This window comes from Aulostomus chinensis, chromosome 4 (assembly GCF_037954235.1).
Source record: "Aulostomus chinensis isolate RoL2024-O1b breed Wild chromosome 4, RoL_Achi_v1.0, whole genome shotgun sequence".
Classification (NCBI taxonomy): Eukaryota; Metazoa; Chordata; class Actinopteri; order Syngnathiformes; family Aulostomidae; genus Aulostomus; species Aulostomus chinensis.
The window spans coordinates 14875427-14898383 of NC_141323.1; the positions used below are offsets into that span (position 1 = coordinate 14875427).

The following is a 22957-nucleotide window of genomic DNA, read 5'->3' on the forward strand; positions in this document are numbered from 1 at the left end:
CTAGAATTAGCTCAACAGGGTTGCATGGTACTGTCAACCACTGATGTTGCCATCTTTCCAGGGTCCATAATATGTAAAGGAATCCATAAATTTACACCTATTGATAAAAAAGATTTATCTCCAAACCCCAACTCCTGTTATTATGACAAAAGTCATTTCACAGACAGTCAAAAATAAAATCCAAACTGGAGGGAAATTGGAAAATAAGACCTCAGACTGCTTTCTAAGATCAGGGAAGCTTTTTGAAATATTATGCAGTGTGTGCATCCATATACCTGGCACAAGGTAAACTAGACAGATGAGTTAGATTACAAAAGAAGCAGCCCATGAAAAACAAAGATTAGTGGTGTGCTCGCACTCAACCTGTCTCTGCTGACAGTGCTGGCATAATCTGGGTGTATACAGGTGAATTCTATGAAAACGAAAAGCTCATTTCTCCTTTTTTTCCCATCCCTCGGTCTGGTAAAGGCCCCAGTAGGGCTAATCCTCCCCTACATGCAGCCTGATGGAGATTCTAGGATTAATAGTTTCATGGAAATACTGCAAAGAAAGTAATGGTCAACCGGATTTTCGGGGGTGGAGGATATATGAAGGTCAGGGAGGTTTCACAGTGGGAGAGGAAATGTAATGTTTTCACTCTGATAAAAACAAGGGAGTGTCTCAAGAAGCCAAATCAATCTGATTTGAGCGATTTCAGGTAGTCTACAGGCAAAACAAGCATTAGAGGGAAATGAAGACCTTTTTAAAGTAGCAAATGGTTGATCCAATTACCTCCAGCACGAGAAAATTTGTGTTTGTGATTGTAAAAGGCAAGACAAAAACTGCACAATGAAGCATAAGTTACTAAGCACAATAAATCACTTTTTTGCTCATTTTATTCAATGGAACAATTAAGCTCAGATAAGTACAGCTAATGCAAAACCAGACATGGAAGTACTGTCATTTGCTGCTCAATAATAAGTTTTTGTTTTGACTAAGTGAAAGATATAAAAGAGGAGAGAGATGATGGATCACGTTGAGAACAGGACCTTTGCTACCAAGAAGCTTTAAGTCTACAAGATTTAGGCTCTCTCTCTCTGCAATGAATTACTATGTTTTTACCTTCACATTGCTCAGAGAAAGAGACATCCATTTCCTTCGGCCCGGCAGTTGGCAAGGCAACATTGTGATGAACGCACATACAGGGTTGCACAATGAATTCTAATGAGGCCTGCTGACCAACGACACGGCCAGAGCAACACATGGGGAGCATTAGCATATGGTGAGAAAAAGCAAAAAGGGCATCCTGTAACATTCTGGACTCAACTAACAACTAAACCTATGTTTTAAGGACATCTTGTAAAGAATCTTTTGCTTTTTAATCAATTTTCAAACTTTAAAAGACACTCACTTTGATAAATCTGTCACTATCATGTCTCCTGCTGATTTGGTTAAGAGCACAGACCTAGCATCATCATTCTTCTGCATCCAGCTAACACGGCACTAGGGCTAATCCCTGCTCTGGCAGCCTGTATGAACACAGCTCATCATAATGAAGCCCATTAGTCTGGAGACAATGGCTGCTAGCGAAGCTCAAACACTGAACAACACAGTATGACGGGGGGGGGGGGGTAAGAAACACTCATCTTTTTACTATGTGCCTCCAGTTGCTATGACCTGATGTTGCCCTCTTTGGAGTGTATGTACACACACACACACACACACAGACAGACGCACTGACAGTTGAATGAGCAAACACAATTAACTTGAGATTGTCCTGCAAATAGTAGACCCAAAGGAACATGGTAGGAAGAAGCAGTTTTGAGGAGGAAAGTGAGACCAAGAGAGAGGAGGGGGGGTAGTGAAATTAAGAACAAAAGAGGTCAAAAGAGGATGAAAGAAAATAGAAATAGCAAAAGGAGGAGAAGTGGGCAAAGGCCAAGACAGTAAAAGAATGGGAACAAAGAACAGAAGGCCAGCAGACTGAATAACAGAACAATTCCCCAATAAAATGTCTAGATTAAAGCCACCGTAAAGAGTGTCAGTGTTAAATGAAGGTTTATCTAAAATGTTGGTATTATGCTTGAGTGGAGGCCACACAAGGTCACTGAAATCAGACTAACTACGCAGACTCATTGGCCAGACAGAAGCCAAATATAATCTCTCGTGTGCTGTCATATGATTTGATTGTGGGATGACGAAATGATAAACAGAAAAAAATCCCCCTACCAAGCAGTTTAAGCCTTTACTGGGACACCGATAGCTGCGTGTGTGTGTGTGTGTGTGTGTGTGTGTGTGTGTGTGTGTGTGTGTGTGTGTGTACACATAATCTCTCGCAGAATTAATTCCTGGAAATTGAAATGAAAATGGGAAGCAAAGTGTCTGAAGAAGGTCCTTTACCTCAAGGTCAGCATTAGACATTTTTGTGTATGCTGTGTACACGTTTAAATACTGTGGCCTGAGGAAAAAAAAATTTAAGATACATTGCACCAGCAATCAACCAGTCGGGCATCACTGGATACCTAGAACAAACTCGTTCAGACAAACGCACAAAATACATTTGTAACAATTCACAAAGCACAAAACAAGCCCAAAAATAACGCGCCTCGTTTCTCCTTGAAAAAAATCTCTTTTCCTCTCACACACAAAATGATGTGGATTGCCCGAGGATCTGCACTGTAAATCCTTGAATGCCGCCAATGGCAGAGGCAATGACATTATCATTAGATGTATCATTCGACTATACATTGCTCTAATCCGATTGTCATTTCTGCTATAGCATACTGGAGGCCATTCACCCAAATAGAACTACTGACACGCACACACATGCAAGCAGACACAGGCTGCTGACCTACATGTGACTGGCCACAGTCCAGATTTGCTAGCACTCACCCGAGGGGATGGATTCAGTACTGTTTGTATACACCCCTTGAAAGGCTAGGGCTGACAAGCCATACCAAACTAGGTCGTTCAGTACCCCCAAACTACACCCAGTGCCCAACAGGCCTGGTGCAGGAATGATCCATGGGGCCCTGGGTGAAGCAGGGGGGCAGTGGTCAGGGGCATGCAACTGGCATGAAAGCGTGAAGTTACCACATATCTGACAGCTCGTCAGGTCGTCATTGGTCACTAAATCCTGGAGGCAAGGCCTGACAACTCTCCTCTTGTCAAGGCAGTGTCTGTTACACTGTGAACATATGGGGCAACTGTTTGACCTCACTTTTGGCAACTATCCACCGTGGATATACTGGCATACACCTTGAAAGCCACTCCAAATGTAACAGCTTAGCCAGTTATGCAAATTCACCATTGCCCTGAATGTCTAAACACATTCAACTTGCTTTTCAGGTACAGGCCACTAGCTTGGAAAAGGCTTTCCTGGCTAACCTCTTTGCCAGTGTCAGGAATGCCATGTGAGCTGCACATGCACATATGCTGGACCTTGAGAAAACCTTGCCGTGATCACAGCATTTCCAGCCACGTTGGCCAATCTGGGTCAGGATCAAACTCCAACCCAAAGGGTTGACCGCTTTTGTTCAGTGGAGCATTATGGAGTTTGACAGGCCATGACCCAGGCTCCATCACTAGTAAAAAAGGTGAGTGTCCACTGATAACTCCAGGACAGAAAAGAGAGGAAAATGAAAATAGGCAGGATGAGGACTGAGAGCGGAGGGCCACCTGGGCAGTGCCGGTCATGTTTCAGGTCATTGGATGATTCTGGTTAGATAGTACTCTGGGCTGGGTGAGTAAAACACAACCTGAACTAATTCTGGGTCACTTGCTCATCAAGTGGTGGCACACCACACCTACAGGACAGTGCACAGGTACCATCTGACGTCCAAATAAATCTAGCCATGCCAGAATGCACACTGTACTTCATCTGATTTTTGTCATCAGTAATCACACACAGAACCACCAGCCATTATTTGCGGTTGACTTAGCTGACAACAGATCAATGAAATGCAGATGTGGTTTCAAGCAGCGCATTTTTTCCTGTGCGTCCTGTATTATTATTACAAGTTGCTTTTGCATGCGTTTTTGCAAATGCTGAAAATAAGTGCTGAAGATGATACAGTTGCACAGCACTATCACCCCACACATGGCTGTAGGACAAGGGAATCCCTATTTGAAGGGAAAGACAACCTTTCAATCTTCACACAAGAAAATCCCCCTATACTGATGTGTTTGCCACCTCACTGGTACATTCTTATTCAATTGCGGTGAAGTCAAGGAGAAAGAATGTGTGTGTGCGTGTGTGTGTGTGTGTGTGTGTGTGTGTGCGTGTGTGCGTGCATAATATAGGAGTTGGCTCTATACTCGTGCCGGAAGGAATAACGTACTGCGCTACAGGCAGTGTGACCTTTTCTAGCTGGCGTGCTTTCTCCACCTCCCTTGCCTTTTCTCTCTTTCACACGCTTATTCTCTGCTTAAGACACACACACACACACACACACACACACACACACACCTAGCAGCACTGTCACAGCTAGCTTTACCAGCCATCAATTACCCACACTGCTTCCTAGTTTAATGGACATGAGGCTTGTACAAATCATTGGAAATAGAGGGGTGATGGGACAGTAGGGTGCATTTGTTTTGCCTCCTCTCCTGCGGCAAGAAGGTAAAGCATGTCTTGTTTTCTCCCGTTTGCCTTCCTTAACATGACCTTTATTGCCATGTGCTTCCTGGAGCGCAGTTTTGCTCAAATTGAGGGTTAAGGCCTGTGTGTTTAGAGTGTTCTAAGTACCTGCAAAGACATACATGATTGAAGGTGGATGGAGTAACAGAATGCAACTGCTGTCGGAAAATGTTTTGCTTCTGCATTATCAATCGTTCTTTCTCAGTACTGAAATGAGACCTTCAAATCTCACATACAAATACATTTATTCTTCATAAATTCAATCTCCATTGCAGTGTTGATAAATGAGATGCTTAAACCAAAACCATAAGCCCCAAAAACACAAATCAAACTGTTGAGAGAAAAAAATGGCAACCATTAAAAAAAACTGATGCAAATGTAAACTTAATGGAATAAGATTTTATTTGAAGAGGTAAACCCAGCGACAGACGAAAAGTGAGTAGAGTAGGACAGGAAGCGAGGAGAGGTGAGGGTGAAGTGGGCGAGGGGAGTTAATGCACAAAACACACTGCATCTAACCAAAGCACTGCTCCGAGCAGGATGCGTCAGCAGTCCATTCATGTTCCTCTATTTTCCACTAAAGGACAAAACAAGAAGGGTTAGAGAGCAAGGAGAGGCAAAGTTAAGGAAAATCAAAGATTAAAAAAAAAAAGAGGAAGACAGAGCATCCAGAAAGAGAGCAGGAGTGAGAGACCAAGTGTTCCATCTGCCTGCTTTATTCCACTACAGCAATGCTGGAAAGCTTTGCTAGATTTGGAATGGCTGGACTATTGATGGGGAGAGATGGGTTAAAACCTGGTTGCTGCGGGGATACCACTGTCCATCTCTGTCTTTTGCTTGGGCAGTCTGTGTATTCCCCTAAGCCACACAAAGCCCCAGAAAGCCACAGAACAAGAGAGTGTGAGCATTAAAAAGAGTGCAGAGGACAGCAGGAGCAAACTGGTTTTTCAAGCGGTAGATCTCTAAAAAGGTCTGAGTGCTTTGAGCTCACCCAACTACCTCAGGACACTGCAGAGAGAGCAGCAGGGAGGCAGAGAGAGAGAGAGAGAGAGAGACAGAGAGAGCGCGTAAGAGCAAGCGAGAGAGAGAGAGCAAGAGAGAGAGAGCGCAAGAGATATCCAAGCTGGCGCACCATCTCTCTTTTGCTGCTACAACGGATCCTTTCCACATCGACGCTACTGTTAACGTCACGCCTGTAAGCCGCGCTCACCCTGCGCTTGCCTTCCCCGTCTTGCTCCTCTCCCCAGTCGGACGCTGCATTGGAGAGGAGGTACTGATCACCACGAGGAGAGGGGGGGAGAAAAAGAACTGGAAAACAAGAAGATAAAAAGAAAAGACGAGAAAGGAAGGAGAAACTGCGCACCACCCCTCCTCCCTCTAGCCCACCTTGATCAACCCAGCTACAACACCCCCACTCCTCCCAGCACCCCCTTTCCATCCCCCCATCTCACTCCCTCTCTGAAGAAATTGACGGATTATTGGGAAGCGCACGGGAGGCAGGCTGCAGCTGCTGCTGTGTGTGCGCTCGCTATTGCTGCTGTATACTTCACAGGGATGGTGTGTGCGTTTGCAATTGCTGCTGTCGCCACCGCGACCGTAGTGTGTGTGGACAGTTGAGAGGAAGAAGCAGCTAATGAAGGCAGTTTGTGTCGCCTAGCCTTTTCAACCCCCACTGAGCACTCCGGGAGGAAAGAAAAAAAAAAAGACAAAAAGAAAAATCAAGTGGACACGACGCCACATTGAGAGGGGGAGCAAAAGGGGGGAGAGATGGAGAAGGACTGTCAGACTGACCAACCGACCAACTGATTGACCACTGAAAAGTGAACACAGGAATACAAACAGGAGGGGGTCTTTTTTTTCCCCGGTTGTCAATTTCCCCTGTTAATCATCGCAAACAACAGGCAAAGAACATTGTAAAGGACTGTGGAATTTTCATTCAACCTTCACCAATCCCATCCCCACCTACTTTCCTATTTTTGTCCTTTCTGCTTTGGCTTTTGGTGCGCAAAACATTGTGTATGTGTGTTTGTGTGGCCGCTTGTGCTATGGAGACCGGGGTAAGGTGTCTAGCAGGGGGATCAATTGTCGGATTCCAAGGACAAGCGAGAGAAGAGGAGCCGACAGCAAGAAGCAAGCACCGGAGCACTGCTGCTTTGGGAGCCTGACTGGATTCCTATCTACAATCTTTTTTTCCTGATAAACAAGAAAAGGGAAAAACAAACACTCTAAGGGCCTTTGAACCTTTCCATATGGATGCGTGGATTTACAAAAGGGCTCATCTTGGTTAAACTCTTGGGCAATGATACCAATTTTGACAGAGCAGATATAAAAAAAAAGGCTTTCTTTGCTCGTCTTGGGATATACATACACCTTATCTGATCTTTCTGGTTGCAAAAAAGGAGGGAATCTATATATCTCAATTCAAGGACCTGTAATAATAACTTGAGGTAGGTGTCTAGTGTTTCAAACACAATTTGCATCAATTTGTAACACCCTACCCTCCCTGCTGTCTTGTAATACAGATTTCGGTTGCTTAATTTAGCATCATGTCCTTCGCATATACGTTGCAGAAAAGCCAGCCCTCTCTAACCCCTCCTCTCCTTCTCCCCCTGAAAACAGTTCATGGAAACAAAAGTATTGCTTAACTAAGGCTAGGTTAAGCCCCTTAGCAAGCACCCAACCCTCACCCTTTCCTCTTGTCCTTTTCAGTTTCCTTAACCTCTTTAACTCTGGTCTACTAAACACTACTACCAGCCCACCATCTACTTTCCCTGTCCCCAAAGCCCCCAAACATCCCCATCCTCCCCCCCAGATGATGCTGAATTATGAACGTGCCACATCATGAGTCTCCTGGGGCGGGTAGCTGTGCATCGTGCCAGGAAAGCCGCCCTACTCTGTGTAGTCTTCCTGATGGCGCGAGCGTGGAGCAGCGCCTCCCTGGCCTTGGCGGGGGCGGCGGTGTCTCAAGGACCCCAAGGCTGTCCACCGCAGTGCTCCTGTAGTAATCAGCAAGGGAAGGTGGTGTGCACCCGGCGTGGCCTCACTCGTGTGCCCCCCGGCATTCCTGCCAACACGCGACACCTCAATCTAATGGAAAACGCCATTGAGGCGGTGCAGGCTGACTCCTTCCGCCACCTGCACCACCTTGAGGTGCTCCAGCTTGGGCGAAATGCCATACGACAGATTGAGGTGGGCGCGTTTAATGGACTTACCAGCCTCAACACACTGGAGCTGTTTGATAACCGGTTGACAGTAGTGCCCAGTGGGGCCTTTGAGTACCTGTCTAAACTAAGAGAACTGTGGCTGAGGAACAACCCCATTGAGAGTATCCCCTCCTATGCCTTCAACCGGGTGCCCTCCCTAATGCGACTGGACCTAGGAGAGCTAAGGAAATTGGAGTATATTTCGGAAGGAGCTTTTGAGGGCCTACAAAACCTCAAGTACCTCAACCTGGGAATGTGCAACATAAGGGGTGATATGCCAAACCTGAGTCCCCTCAAGGGCCTGGAAGAGCTGGAAATCTCGGAAAATCATTTCCCAGAGATAAAGCCAAGCTCCTTCAAAGGCCTGCGCTCACTGAAAAAGCTATGGGTGATGAACTCTCAGATCACGGTGATAGAGCGCAATGCCTTTGATGACTTATCTTCATTGGTGGAGCTTAATCTAGCCCATAACAATCTGAGCGCTGTGCCACATGATCTCTTCTCCCCGCTCAGGTACCTGGTGGAGCTACATCTCCACCACAACCCTTGGAACTGTGGCTGTGATGCTGTATGGTTAGCACGCTGGCTAAGGGAGTACATCCCAACTAACTCCACTTGCTGTGGACGCTGTCACTCACCTGCCAACATGAGAGGTCGACAGCTGGTTGAGGTGGACCAAGGTGAAGGTGCTGCAACACAGTGTTCTGCTCCATTCATTGCTGATGCACCAAGGGACTTGAACATCTCAGCAGGGCGGGTGGCTGAGCTTCGTTGCCGAACAGCCCAGATGTCTTCAGTGCGCTGGCTCCTACCCAATGGGACTATCCTGACACATGCCTCTAGTCATTTGAGAATATCAGTACTCAATGATGGTACCCTCAATTTCTCAAATGTTCTGGCAGCTGACACAGGCACTTACACCTGCATGGTGTCTAATGCAGCTGGGAACTCCAATGCTTCAGCCTACCTCAATGTGAGCGCAGCTGAGCTTAACACATCCAACTTGAGTTACTTCACCACAGTAACCGTAGAGGTCTTGGGGCCAACCACAGAGATGCCCAAACCTAAAACAACCACGACCACAGCTGCTGCTACTGCAGGTGCTGGAGTGGCTGGAGGAGGAGTTGGCATAGGGACAACAACCACAACTGCCTCTCCCTCAGTTTTTCAACCAGTCTTCATCTCCACGCCAACTGTGCTGCTGCAAAGTACTGAAAGTCCACCAGGTGCAGCCAAACCATCTGCTCTGCCAGGACTCAAAGATGTCACGGGAAAGCCTGGAAAGTCTGGCCCAAGTCTGGATGAAGTAATGAAAACCACTAAAATCATAATAGGCTGTTTTGTGGCAGTGACACTGCTGGCTGCTGTCATGCTCATCGCCTTCTACAAGTTGAGAAAACGCCACCAGCAGAGGAGCACAGTGGCTGCTGCTCGAACAGTGGAAATTATCCAAGTGGATGAGGAGGACCTTCCACCACCCGCGTCTGCAGCGCAAGAGGCGGCTCTCACCTTGCCTGAAATCCGGGACCATAATAGCATACACAAACTGGACTTTCTAACCCACAAGACTGATTATAGCTTTCATAAACCCAAGGCAGAATACAAACCCCAGCCAGATTTCACCCTTCACAAACCGAAGGCTGAGTATACCACATATAAGCCAAATATGGACTTCAGTAGCCACAAATCCATCCCAGACTACAGCACTCACAAATCTACACCAGATTTTAGCCTTCATAGACCAAAGCCTGACTATAGCCCATTTAGACAGGACTATAATACTCACAAACCTAAAGCAGACTACAGTCCTTTCAAACCAGAATTTGGGGCACACCCAAAAGCTCGAGTGGACTACAGCCCTTTCAAACCAGATTACAGTACCCATCCCAGGCAGAAAACTGACTTCAGCCCTTTCAAACGAGATTACAGCACCCAACCAAAACCCAAACATGACTACAGTCCATTGAAATCAGACTACAACAATCAGCATAAACATAAGGCCGAATACAGTCCATTCAAACCTGAGTTTAGCACTCACCCAAGGTCTAAACCGGATTACAGCCCATTTAAGCCTGACTACAGCACTCAGCCCAAACCCAAGACAGAATACAGTGCCCAGAGATCTAAAGCTGAGAGTACCTACAAACCCAAGGACCCTTACACCTCCCATAAACCTGCAACTGATTACAGCGCCTTCAAGACTGATTTCAGCCCCCATAAACTGGATTACAGCGCCTTTAAATCTGACTTCAGTCCTCACACGCAGAGACCGACACTTGATTACAGTCCACACAAAGTGGACTACAGCCCCCATAAGGTGGACTACAGCACTCTTAAGCCCAAATACAACACCTATAAACCAACTGGACACGGGGCTAAATGGACAGACAACAATGTTGGGAACTCTCTGCCTCGAACCTTGCCGAGCGCCATCACAGCAATGGCTGAGCCCTTTGTCATAAAAACTCACACCAAGGAGAAGGTACAGGAGACTCAGATTTAAAAGGCTCCCTAAAAGACTCCCACTCCTTTCCCTAGAACCCTAGCTCCTTCCCCAACCCCCTCATCCTTTCCTTCTAAAATCATGCAATAGAATGCACAATGAAAAAGGGACAGGAACTACTTTTTGTACAGAGTGCAACTTAAAGACTGATGATTTCTTGTTGTACATGCTTATAAATAAATATATATATGGACAAATTGAAAATACCATGGGCTGGTGATAGAGAAACATATATTAAAAAGAAATTGAAACTATTTTCTAACTTGTAACTTCTATTTAAAACAATACGTTGTTTAAGATGCTGTCTTGACTTTGACAAATGAGGGTAGTCTTGTTTTAAAAAAAAAAAGGGGGGGCATTCTGTGTGATTTTTACACCGTGCTACAGAGAATGCAGTGATAAGAGAAATATTTATACAGAAAAGTCTTTCTTTAACAAAAACCTGAAAAAGGTCAGTGTTGATCTTTACAGGTTTATCTTGTAAAAGCACCAAGAATTTGTACTGTGCCAAATGTTATAAATGCAATAAAAAGGATTTTTGGAAGAAAAACAGACAGTATTAGAGAGAAATGTTTTTTTCCCCCTTTCCACTTCTCTTGGCGTATACTGTAACGATCAGCCAAATGCTTTAGACACTGCAGTAAGATGCTGCAGCTATACTTTAACCCTGCGTGTGCTGAATGAGTCAGGCATAATGAATCACAGTGCAGAAGTCGATGGTGCTTTTCTGTTTTAAATTTTTAAAAAAAAATCAACATCTGCAATTATTACGTTCTTTAAATGTACTGAAATCGTTTTTTCAGTTCTCAACTATGACATGGGGCTTTATCTAGTTAAGGCCAGTCACCAGAGTGTAGTTTTTGAATTCAAAACACATTGTTGAATAACTCCAGTGCTATCACGATATTAAATGATAAGTGAAATGTTCATCACACTGCTGCAGAGACAGTTCTTTCACAATATGATGTCTAATGAATGAAAAAAGGTGATAAAATGAGGTGAAATATGTATTAGCTTTTAAGACTATGTTGTACTTTGCCAAAAAATATACATCCTCATTTCACTTTTCATTGCATTGCCGGCTGTTTTGCCTTCATCAATCAGAAAGGGGCTACTTAAGGTGACAAAGTCATTGGGGTCTTGCTTTTAACTGTGCATTTTTCATTTTTGACAATATCCCCCTTCTAAATCACAAAGCAGTCTCAGAGCTTACTCCCAAACAACGACAGATAACATACAAAGTATGCAGCGGTGAGCAAGCTTGTAGCATAAAAGCAGTGCTGTTGCAGTTTTCTTTTTTCTGCTTTCCGACTCTGTTCCCTTCCTTACTTACAAAACTGAGCAGAGTGTTTCAAGCACAAAAATAGAGTAAACTACCATGAAAGTACATTAAAGTGAAAGAGCAGATGGATATAATTAGGAAAGCAATATGTGGGTGGCAGCTGACAAAGAGTAAAAAACTCCATGGGAGTGATTGAAGGCTGCATGATCCATATCTGTCACAGCAACTGAACACGACCCTTTCTTGCTCACCCCTACAACATGGCACTATTATCAAAGGAATCCAAACAAAATAGTTAGCTAGTGATGCATGACTTTATCAGATCCACAGTTACAGGCCTTCGCAGACTGTCTAGTTGACGACACCAGGTTACATAACTAGAAAAACGAGAGGTGAATGGAAGGCTGGTTAGGGAGGAGTATCAGCAAGGGCCACAGGAGGTTTGTAGGATTTTGATGCTTGCTACAGAAATTCAACTGGCGAGTGTCTGAATGAAGATTGAAAGGGTTAACAAAGCACATCAGTGGTTAGCTGAGAGTTTACAATGCGCTTAACCCTGCAGTGGAAGCTGTCAGCAGAGGAGAATGATGCGAGGGTGACAGTCCAGCTCAGAGAAATTAGGAGGTGGCAAAGGGAGCGACAGGGTGAGAGACCGTAAGAAATGGAAGTTAACGAGGACCACTGAAAGAGATGGCCGAGCACATTGTGCCTGTAACATTTAGCAATTTTAGAAGAGGTTTGGGAACGTTTCGAATCTTGTACAGCATTTGTTGTAAAATTGAATAGCTGAATGGAAACTGGAAAATGTCCTTCAACACTGTGCCACTTTACACGGTTAGTTCTGATCAGGAGGAGAGATGATGGCGTAGTCCTGCTTCAATCAGAGGCAGAAAAATATTTCATAGAGATAATCATTTTTCAGCACATGAAAGGGAAAGGGTAAAACGTTCTTCATGAAGTGGCACGCTGGACTCATAAGGGGAAGGGAGGGGAGGGAAGGGTGTCTGGCGTGGAAAGAGAAGACAGACAGATTTTCCTCATCTACCCAAAAAATAAAAAAAGACTAAACAATGAGGGGGTGTGGTAAGAACTTAATTAAGGCTTTGTACAAAATGAGAGTTCTACCCTCCAATAGATGTCATTGGATTGTGGTAAAAATAACCCACTGCAGTGCACCAAGGGCCGTCACAACTGGTCACTTGGGCAAAATACAGGCATCAACCAAAGCTCTCGCTCTCGCTCTCCTCACCTTCTCTCCCATGTCTGTTGATGAGTCAGCCTGCATTTTAATTGTTTTCTGCAAACTGAGCTTGATAAATCAGATATGCAAGCCTGCTGTATTTGCGCAAACTATGCTTTACAGTGTGTTGGGCTATAGATGATTATTTAAGGATATAAATAATACGCTTTATAGTTCAGGAGACTAGCTAGAGGTTTTCCAGTTGTCCCTAATGTGAAACATGTGCTTAACTTGAATGAGTAAATGGGTTTAACTGTATTAAGATGTGTTATGTCATTATAGCGCAGTTGTGCTGTTGCTTTTGTCTATTCCTCAGTGGTACAGCAGGCTTATGAAACAACACTTTGTTCAATAGAAAATGCTGTTTTATGTGGTCACATGTGATGCTGCACTGGGCTATGAAAAAAAAGGCGCTGTCATACTAATCAGTCAAGATGACTCGAGGGTCATCAATCCGGAAGTTTGAAGGGCCATGTCTCCATGGGAAAACCCTCCCCTCCACACCTTCCTCCCCCATGTACTCTTTTTTTTTCCTGTCTGTGTGCTTCATTAGCAATTATGAAGCCATTTGAAAGAGGAAGCACGGTGCACCCATTTACCTACAGTTCACAGAGCCTAGGGAAGGAAGGCAAAGACAGGATGTGAAAATGAAATAAGGGAGGAGGAGAACAGAAGTAGAGACAGAGGGAATAAAATGCATAAAGCATAAAAAACAAAAACAATGTAGACAGGAAAAAAATGGGAGAGGCGGATGAGGAGTTTCAGGGACGATCTGTGAGTGTGAGATGAGAAAAAGATTTGAAAAAAGAAGGGTGTGACAAAGGAAAAATAGAGACAAACAAGTGATGTTTTAAAATACCAAAAAGAAAGAAAGAAAGAAAGAAAGAAAGAAAGAACAGGTGCAGATACCAAAACAGGGGGAAGCAAAGCAGCAGCGAGAGCGAGGGAGAGCAGAGGCGCTTGGGAAAGGAGTAAGGCAGAGCAAATGTGATGCAAGAGTGCCAGCTACAGATGGAACGGGGCTCCCACATGATTCCTGAATGGCCTGTGCTGCAACACATGGTGTGTGTGTGTGTGTGTGTGTGTGTGTGTGTGTGTGTGTGTGCGTGTGTGCGTGTGTGTGTGCGTGTGCGTGTGCGTGTGCGTGTGTGTGTGTGAGGTGGTAATGGTAAAGGGGAGGAGGGGGGTTGTAAGAGGATGAGAAGTGCTGATACCAGTAATGGACAGGACCATTGGGGGTACTTAAGGGTGGAAGACCGGTGAATTTGAAGGCAGAGAGGATAGCAGGCTCAGGAGGTCAGCACAAATGGAACTGTAGGGACAATAACTGCCACGGTACAAGCGTGTGCATACGTATGTGCTTTCTGTGTGACAAAGAGGGCACTGAAATTAACAGGTCCTTAAACCTGCAGTAAACACAAACAGGACCTCTCCTGCAGAGTAGGAGTCATTCAAACTGCCTGAAACCCTGTTATTTTTTTAAGCAATCTTAAATTCTGCCCCCCCCCCCCCATCTGACTGGAGAATTACAAGTGTTAGGTAAATAAAATAATGGTTAACATTTTCATTGTTCTAGTTCATGTGGGCATTGTAGTCTTAATCCAAGCGTTCCTGCTAAATAATCCCCTAGTTTGTGCAGCAGTAGTCGGTGCTTTACTGGCAACTTCATGAGATTGTTTTATGTGGCTGGAGCCAATGTTGGCTTTACATATCGTTATGGATGCTTTTCTTTAATTATTTAATGATGTATAATTTTTTTTTTTTTTTTTTTTTAGAGTGTTGTGCATGTAAGAGCAGCAATTTTGACTGGAGGTATAATTTCATTTATGATTTCATTTGTACTACAAAAAAAAGTAGTATGTGTTTTATTAGCTTTTAAGATTAATCGAGTGGAGGATTAATGGAGGATCTTAAAATTTGCATCAGTAGTTTATGCGCCGAACTACGTGTACGACAGAGTGCATGCGCGAGGCTGTGTGTGTGTGTGTGTGTGTGTGTGTGTGTGTGTGTGTGTGTGTGTCAGCACTAGCCACTAGTGTACTAGTGGAGCAGACAGCAGGCTATTCTAAGCAGGCCTGGGAGCGTGCTGCCTTGTGAGTCAACATGAGTCAGGGCCAGAGAGTTGTTTGGGTCCTAATGTCAAATAAAAGGATGCAGATTCCAGACTTCAGAATTTTTTTAATTATTTTTTAACTCTGCTTCTCAGAAATATTTGGCTACGTCGTGTTACCGCTGCAAATGAATGACTATGGGAGGAGTCGGGAGGTTTTGACGGGCTGGAGGTAAACGGTTGGTGTCTGCTGGTGCTTGTCCCCTTTGACTGTGTGAGAAATAGACATATTCAGTGACCAGCTGGTGATATGATTTGTTGTTACTGAGGTCAAAGGAGGTGGCTGAAAAAAAAAATCCATCAGCGTATACAGTCACGTTGGCGATAAGCCCAGTACTAGCAAGGCATTTGTGTTGATTAGGGGCCATTCAAGCAGATCTGGATGAAGATTTTGCTGAGACGGAATGGCAGGTGTGTTGTATGTGCCGTTTCTGCCATGAGGAGGGCCACTCGAGTGTGTTACACCCCCTTGTGAGACACTTTATGGCCCTTTTGGTGTGTGAAAAACATCCCTATGCTTTCTTGAGACGATGAAGCCTTCCTTTTATGATCCCGTCCAGTAGTTGAGGCCGAGGTGTGTGTGTGTGTGTGTGTGTGTGTGTGTGTGTGTGTGTGTGTGTGTGTGTGCGCGTGCGTTGTAAATCATGTCCACTGAGAACAGCAAATGGGGCTCAGAAATACATGTGAGGAGGGAGGGTGCCGAGGTTCTTGCGTGTTCGCGAACACAAATAAAGACACAGGAAAGCATGCACATACACACCAAGCAAAAAAAAAAAAAAAAAAAAACCCACGAAGCCATTGACCATAAACTTTAATGCTTTTGTTGAGATTTACGGCGAAAGAGAAATCATGATCATAGGCCCAGCAGCATAGTATACTGTGCTCAGGACCCACCCTCATTCATTGACACATAAACACACTCACACACACCATCCATCCAAAACCAGTTGAAATTACTTAAACAGAACAGAATTTTGAACCGCCTACCAGGTCTGCATCAATCTTAAATGTATGTTTGTGTATTTCAAATCCAAATAATGCATCAGGTTGTTTTTATTCCTTTTTAAGCTTATAGTTTTGCACAACTATTAGAAAATTTAAAAATGGCTCACTAGTTCTTTCAGTTTGAGAATTATTTGCATTAAACTTGGCTCATTTCTAGCCCCGACGAAGGCGACGCCATGTCGCTGTCACTCACACGTACAGGGCATTAAAAAGTAGTTGAAGTCAAACGAAAGAAGTCGTGGTGAATAAAAGAAAAGTAAGAAGCCTCTCTGGGAAGTAAGGAGACTGATATTCCATCCAGGGTGCAGGGCAAGCTTGAGTGTTCTGGTATTTTATCTTTTCTTGGACATCTGGGTGTAGACATCTTGGTGACTGCTAAGGGGTGAAACTGGGGTGACAAAATGGCTCCCTGCTTTGCTCAAGATATTTAAGAAAGGCGGCAGAGAAAAAAACACCTAATTAAAGAGAAATACACGTCATTTATGACGCCTTTTTTTTGGGTATGAAATAGAGTGAGAGAAAAGGGCAAGAAGAAAAGACAAGCTGGGAAAGGATAGGGGGAGGAAATAAAGAAAAGGTAATTCAGATTACCAAGAACCCTACCTGACACTTGAAGGAGAGTTCTGTGTTTGTTCTGCAACTGTTGGATTGTCAATTTACACCAGATGTTAACTTTGGGATCACAAGCCATGTGCCAATGTCAACGGGCCTGACAGAGAAAACGTGAAGTGCTGAGCTCAGAATGGCACATGAAAGCAACGTGGAGATGAAAGCGAGCTGCATGAAGCATCCAGGGGTTGAAACTGAGTTTTTTCATGCTGTGACAGAATTATTCAGCTACTGCAGCAAACTGTTGTGTGTTTCAATATCTCTGTCTCTCCCCCCCACCCTTCTTTTTGGCTTATATTAGAGCTTGTTGTGGGCTTATGACAAATCTATCGTCAAGTTGTTTGCAGTGGGAATTTAATTGTTTAGTATGGGAGACGATTTAATTAATGAATTTGGATTCAACAAGGCGTGGTTTGACCTCAGCGTCTACAGTCAAAAAAAAAAAGAGAAAGGGAAATAAGCTCAAAAGCTCTTTTATGAGGCCGCAGGGTCTAGGTGCTGATCCCAGGCACAAGTTTATAAGGAACTCAAATAAATAATGTCTCCAGAAGTGCCTGCTGACTACACAATCCTTATTTAATAGAACGGAAAGTGGGCTCACTGGCAGATCTCGCAGTGAAACAATAAGACTTTTTAGCTCATTGTGAGTTTTTGTTTTGTTTTTTTTCCCCATTCGGACTTCATTTAATCTTATTGGACTTGAGTTTAAGAGAGTGTGCACTCTGTGGAGTAGAGCAGGCTTTTGTTTAGATTGTATATCCAAAAAAAAAAAAGAAAGAAAGACTGGGTTTGTGATTGCATGTGTGTAGTGTGTGAAGGAGCTGGTGTGGGAGGGACTACAGCTGAACCTGCACCAACCCCTAACTCTGCCACCTCAGAGTACATAACTAATCAAAAGCGTAACACCATCACCAAAAACCAGAATATTTTGATCCGGTAGCTGCTTATTAATGTCAGATGAGACAACGCTAAAAACTTTTACTTTGTGAGACTTTTCAAAAAAGCAAACTACAAAGGGACTAGCAAAAGACGAGCATCAAAGGAGGAGGAAATTACAAAATGTAACTTGTTAAAGGGAAAGTGAAACTCTCAAACCCAGCGCAGGAGGGGCTTTAGGCCTGATACCAGAAAAGGAAACTGGCAACAATATTAGGGCTACGGTTCTATATGTAGCAGCACGTAATCGTTTTTACATGATTTTAATCAGTCCAGCAGATTGGTCAACAATTATTGTTTTGAGGGCCGGGCAGGGCATTTCACAAGCGATATTTTTTAACGAGAAGTGAATCAGAGGCTGCGTTGCCCTCAAGCTGGGCGCGACCTCGTTGGCTTGGCTGATACACAAGTACCTGCCCAGCGGGGGAGCCAATAATTAGACAGCCAGTTATACTCCGTCTCTCTGTCTGGTTAACTATATTGGCTTGTGTATTTGACCTTCATATGAAGGTTTTTTTCTGTTGTTTTTGTCATATGATTTCAAATCACGGTACGAGGCATTGATGGGGACCTATTGTGTTTAATTCCGGGACAGTTAATTGCCATGCTTCTTATTTGTTAATATTCGGAGCCTTCAGTTTAACATCTATTCCACAATTAAATTCCAATTTCTGCTTGTTTATTAATTCATAATGCGTATTTCACGTTGCAAGTGCCAGAAATCTACAGGCTTTTCTCTTCTGTCAGAAACAAGCCGTGCTGGCGCCCTTCTCTAAAAGCCCACTTTCTTCTGATAGGCCCACTTCCAGAAGCCTGCCAAGGGGCAGCTTCCCTGGACTTAGTGGGCGTGCTGCACCTACAGCAGATGAGCATCGAAAGAGTACACAGCCGCCGGCGGTTCAACACAACAGTAGGGCTGAATATTTGAAGAGGTGTTCACTGGGGTTACTTTGACTTTTCCAATGTTAATAAGAAGATCCAACAATAACATATATAATAGAGAAAGTAGGAAAAAAGATAACAGGTTGCCTTTTATCATCAGGGCCTGATGCCATAAGACAGGAAGAATGTAATAAAAGTAGGTGGCAACAATGACACAGTAATATGATAGAGAATGATAACGGAAATTGAGAGGGAGAGGAGGAGAGGGGAGGAGAGAGGAGAGGAAAAGAGAGAGACATGAGGGGAGAGAGGAGAGGAAAAGAGAGAGACATGAGGGGAGAGAGAAGAGGAGAGAGGAGACTTGGCAAGCGTTCACCCTCCCACTCTGTTGGCATCAGAAGCCCAAACTGTTTGCTCACAGCAGTACATGCATCTATTAGTATTGTTCCAGGAGATAATAACTGTGTGTGAGAGATTGTGTGTGTGTGTGTGTGTGTGTGTGTGTGTGTGTGCGCGTGTGTGTGTGTGTGTGTGTGTGCGCGTGTTAATTCTCGGTGAAGAAAAAAAAAGAAAGAAGTGGCAATCGAGTTGCAATGAGGTGGCAGACAAACAATATGGGGTAGGAGTGTTAAATGTATGGAAGTGAGCTTTCGTTTTCAGTACTAAGTGCTAAGTATTCACCCTCTAAGAACATCAGAGGACACAGTTGTAGGAGCGACATCATTCGCTCGTCGTCGCGATAGATGACAAGACGACCAGCAGTCAAGGTGCAGCAATAAAAGAAGTCTCTTCAAGGGCCGAGCAAAACAGAAAACTACCCGAACGTACCACATAAGGAGTGTGTCATCTTCATTAAGTAGCGATTGATGAAGATGACGTGAATGGCATCGCTTCATTGGTGTGCGGACAGACAAGCAATGGAGACATCAAAGGTAATGAAATTTAGGGAGGTTTTGGAAGTACTCATTACCTTTCAGGCAAGCCTTGCTGAAAATACACACGCAGCAGCAGCAGCAGCAAACACACACACACTCAAGATAGATTCAGCTGGCAAAAGAAGCATTTTAAGAAACTGCAGTGCCCCAGCCAGCCTTTTTTGGAACTCCCCCTGCATACACCCCTGCACACTGAGAGAGCAGAGAGAGAGATTCCAGCCAGCAAAGGGGTTTAAAGAAACTACATTTCCATAGCTGGCCTCAATTGAAGCTCACACACACACACACACACACACACACACACACACACCTAAGTCTGTCACCCACTTCTACCATTAGCTTTATCTATCTGAATTTGAGGCTAAGAGCCCAATCCCCCATTGGTTATTCCACACACAAAAATCCCCAACACCTGTCTTCTTCTCTATGTCAGTAAGTAACATAGAAAGGAGGCGGTGGGGTTCCTGATGGCTGACATAGCAGCTTAGATAGCCCCCCATTGGAAAGAGGTAGATAAAGAAATGTAGATGGAAGGAGATGCCAAGAGATAAAGAAGCTGAGAGTGAGGGGTAAAGGATTACCGCCTAAAATGTCTCTCCTTTTCAGACAAATTTAGCGCTTATTCGTACGTTTGAGGCGGTTATTACTTCAAAAACCTGATACATGAACGCAGATAAAGGAGGTCTTGTGCACGTGAAGGCTAAACAGAGAGCAGAATGTGCTCTCCATGCAACAGACAAGTCAATAAGCAGGAAAAGTAACAGGGCTGACATGACGCAGCAACTGGGGGGGGCCATGCAAAGACAATCTGTGGTCAGCATCAATCGAACCTCAGCTGTAAGAAAATGAAAATAGAGTGGGAGAAGAGGCGCAGAGACCTTTATGTCATGGCAACTGACTTCAGTAAGAAATGTGAGTTTTAATCCGTCACATAAGGAAAGTAGATATGCGGCAACTGCTGTTGTTGTCAAGGGAACAATTAGCCCAACTGAGAGGCTATTTTCTGAACTCGCCCATGTACACACACAAATGTTAGCGATTCCAGAGAAAATAACTACTTGGCAACAGAAATGTCGATACGCCTCTTTATTCCACTTGATGTATGTGTTTCGAGAAGATGAATGAGCGCTTGATGGTCAGAACTGTCAATATGTTAACACGGGTGTGTCACAGTTATCAACAGAATACCATCAATCCGAGCATCAATAAAATATAGAAGCCGATAGCCATTTCCTCTGAGGCGCTCATCAGACATTCAGCTAGCATATGGTGAAGGACATGAAGTATGTTCTGCTTCTACTTCCGAGTACTATGTGGGTCAAACCCCAACCCAGGGAATTCAAGGTGAAAATTGTAGTTTATTTAGACGTATTGGTCACAGGAACGCGACGCGATGATAGACATAAAATAATCTCCATCCTGTTTATACTTAGTGAGGTACGGTTTACTTCAATTAGACCTAAATGCTTAAAGGAAATCAGAACTACTTCAGTCGTGTCTTGATCAGTAGCTGGATTCTCATCACCCTGGTTTTTTTATGCTCATTTTGAAGTTTCAAGACTTAATACACAAAATGTGAGATGGAAAAAACAACTGAAGTGAACACTGAACTCACGTGACAACAGCTTCCCCTGATGACATCTTTCTGGTTTCTCCTCGCTGTCTTCCGTGATATAAATATGCATAATAATGTGTGCGTTGCCAGGGCGATGACTTGTTTCGTTTTTCAGCTTGTAACCTCTACTTCTAATTCAATTGCAGCCATGTTAGTGTATGTTCTCTATACCACCATCTTCGGACTGAACTAGTTTATCCGTTCCAGCTGCTCTAGGGCAATGCGCAGTATTTGCATTCATTTATTTTTCTCTTTTTGTTAAACTTGGAAACAAGGCTAGTGAAAGTGACTTTGAAACTTTGCGGTGAGCCTGATTTAGTTTTAGTCCTGGGCTTTTGACGAAAATGCATATTAGTTATTTAATTTTCCATTTTAGTCTCGTTTTACTTGAAGGAATCTTAAAAAAAAAACCTAAAAAAAAACGAGTGGTCCACTGAAAATTTAAGCTTACAGCTTCTGTCAATAACATGAACACTACAGCAAATGAGTTAATTAATGCAAGTTCCACCCGCTCTCTTGACTGTTCCCACCCATCTGTACAAACTTTGGCCTTTCTCACCAGGGTTGACGGAAACTGACAAAGAGCGAACCCGTCTAAGTGTTGGGACACTGCTGCACAAAGCTTTGTTTTATGTCAGAAAGAACTTTTATAATCAGTCCTGGATTCATCTACATGGACAAATCTGCCAATTGCAAAGTTCAAGTTTAGATCACAAACGACTCGTAGCCAGAAGATCAGTATGTGCGTCTTGAGGGAATGCGTACGCAACTGTGTGTAAGAGTATTTTCCCTTTGGGTCAGACTGAAAAGAAGAGAAAATAGCTGAAACCAACACGCACACACACGAAGAAAAAAAAATCACTAAGGGGGGGTTTACATTGGGGTGATGAAAGATCATAAACGGGACAACAGAAGCATTTGTGCATGTGCAAACAACAACATTTCTTCAGCGAACGAAGATTAAATACTTGTGAAGGCAGAGGAACGGCGAGGCAAGACGATAAGAAAAACAAAACATGAAGCTGTGAGAGATGAAGGAGAAGCAGCTGACCGAAGGAGGAACAACAGGACGGCGCACGCATGGACGATGAACACTGTCAGAGTCAAAGTCTTTCGGAAAACTTGGCGTGAACAGTTCTTGTGTGGCATGTGAAGTAGCATTTTAAGTGCACAACAGAGGCACTGACATAACCTACATGTTGGGACAGAAAGCCACAGCAAGACTAATTGGTCCAACTGTCAGCCCACTATTGAGCTATTGAGCGTGCCCTACTAGACTGGCAACATTCAATAACACAGTCAATGTGACGCGCTAACACCCACCTCTGATTTTTCGCTAATGAATTCTTTCTTCTATCAATCTTTGTGACTGCACTCTCTTTTTACCGCTTCTCGATGGACCAACTATATTGCAAAAAAAAAAAACTGAAATGTATTTTTGTGATAAAGCAGTGAAATGAAAGTTAAAGAGAGAGAGAAAGAGAGAGAGAGCGAGAGAGAGAGAAGGGAAGAGCAGCAGCCAAATAATAAGACAGGTAAAGACATTTCTATTGACACAGCCAGTGGCTAACTGGCTGGCTGCCTCCGCCATTCACAGACGGGACGAAAATTCAATATGTAGTTTGGCTATTTCCTTTTTCGGTGAGAGGGACTGGAGTATCACCAGGAGAAAGCAAACAAAGACACAGTGGAGACAATGGAAGGCTTTTCTCCTTTTTCCTTGCTGCTTCTATCAGTTATGAAATATATTTGGCCCTCAGGCCTCTGGTTCAATCACAATTTACGATATTTGTCAGTCTACAAATGAACACAAACACTTCTGCCTGACATTCCATACCTTTACAGCTTTAAAGTAGGTTAAAAGGGCAATGGAATACGTAGTAAGAAGTGTAAAAGGTAAAGAAAGAGGACAAAAATATTTGAATACGGTGAATAAAACAGTGTGTGTGAGTCTGTGCAGTGCATGTGAGTATTATTCTGTTGCCCTCATTGATGTGGAAGAGTACTGCAGTGCCCTTC

The 22957-nt window shown here is 43.9% G+C and overlaps 2 protein-coding genes across 2 annotated transcripts in view; one reads left to right on the forward strand and one right to left on the reverse strand.

Moving 5' to 3' along the window:
• snd1 (staphylococcal nuclease and tudor domain containing 1) overlaps window positions 1–22957 on the reverse strand; it is a 176049-nt gene that overhangs the window by 85363 nt on the left and 67729 nt on the right. The gene's annotated exons all lie outside the window — the stretch shown is intronic.
• lrrc4.1 (leucine rich repeat containing 4.1) lies at window positions 5563–12575 on the forward strand. Its single transcript, XM_086202008.1, has one exon. The coding sequence runs from the start codon at window positions 7460–7462 to the stop codon at window positions 10322–10324; it is 2865 nt and encodes a 954-aa protein (XP_086058134.1). The 5' UTR covers window positions 5563–7459; the 3' UTR covers window positions 10325–12575.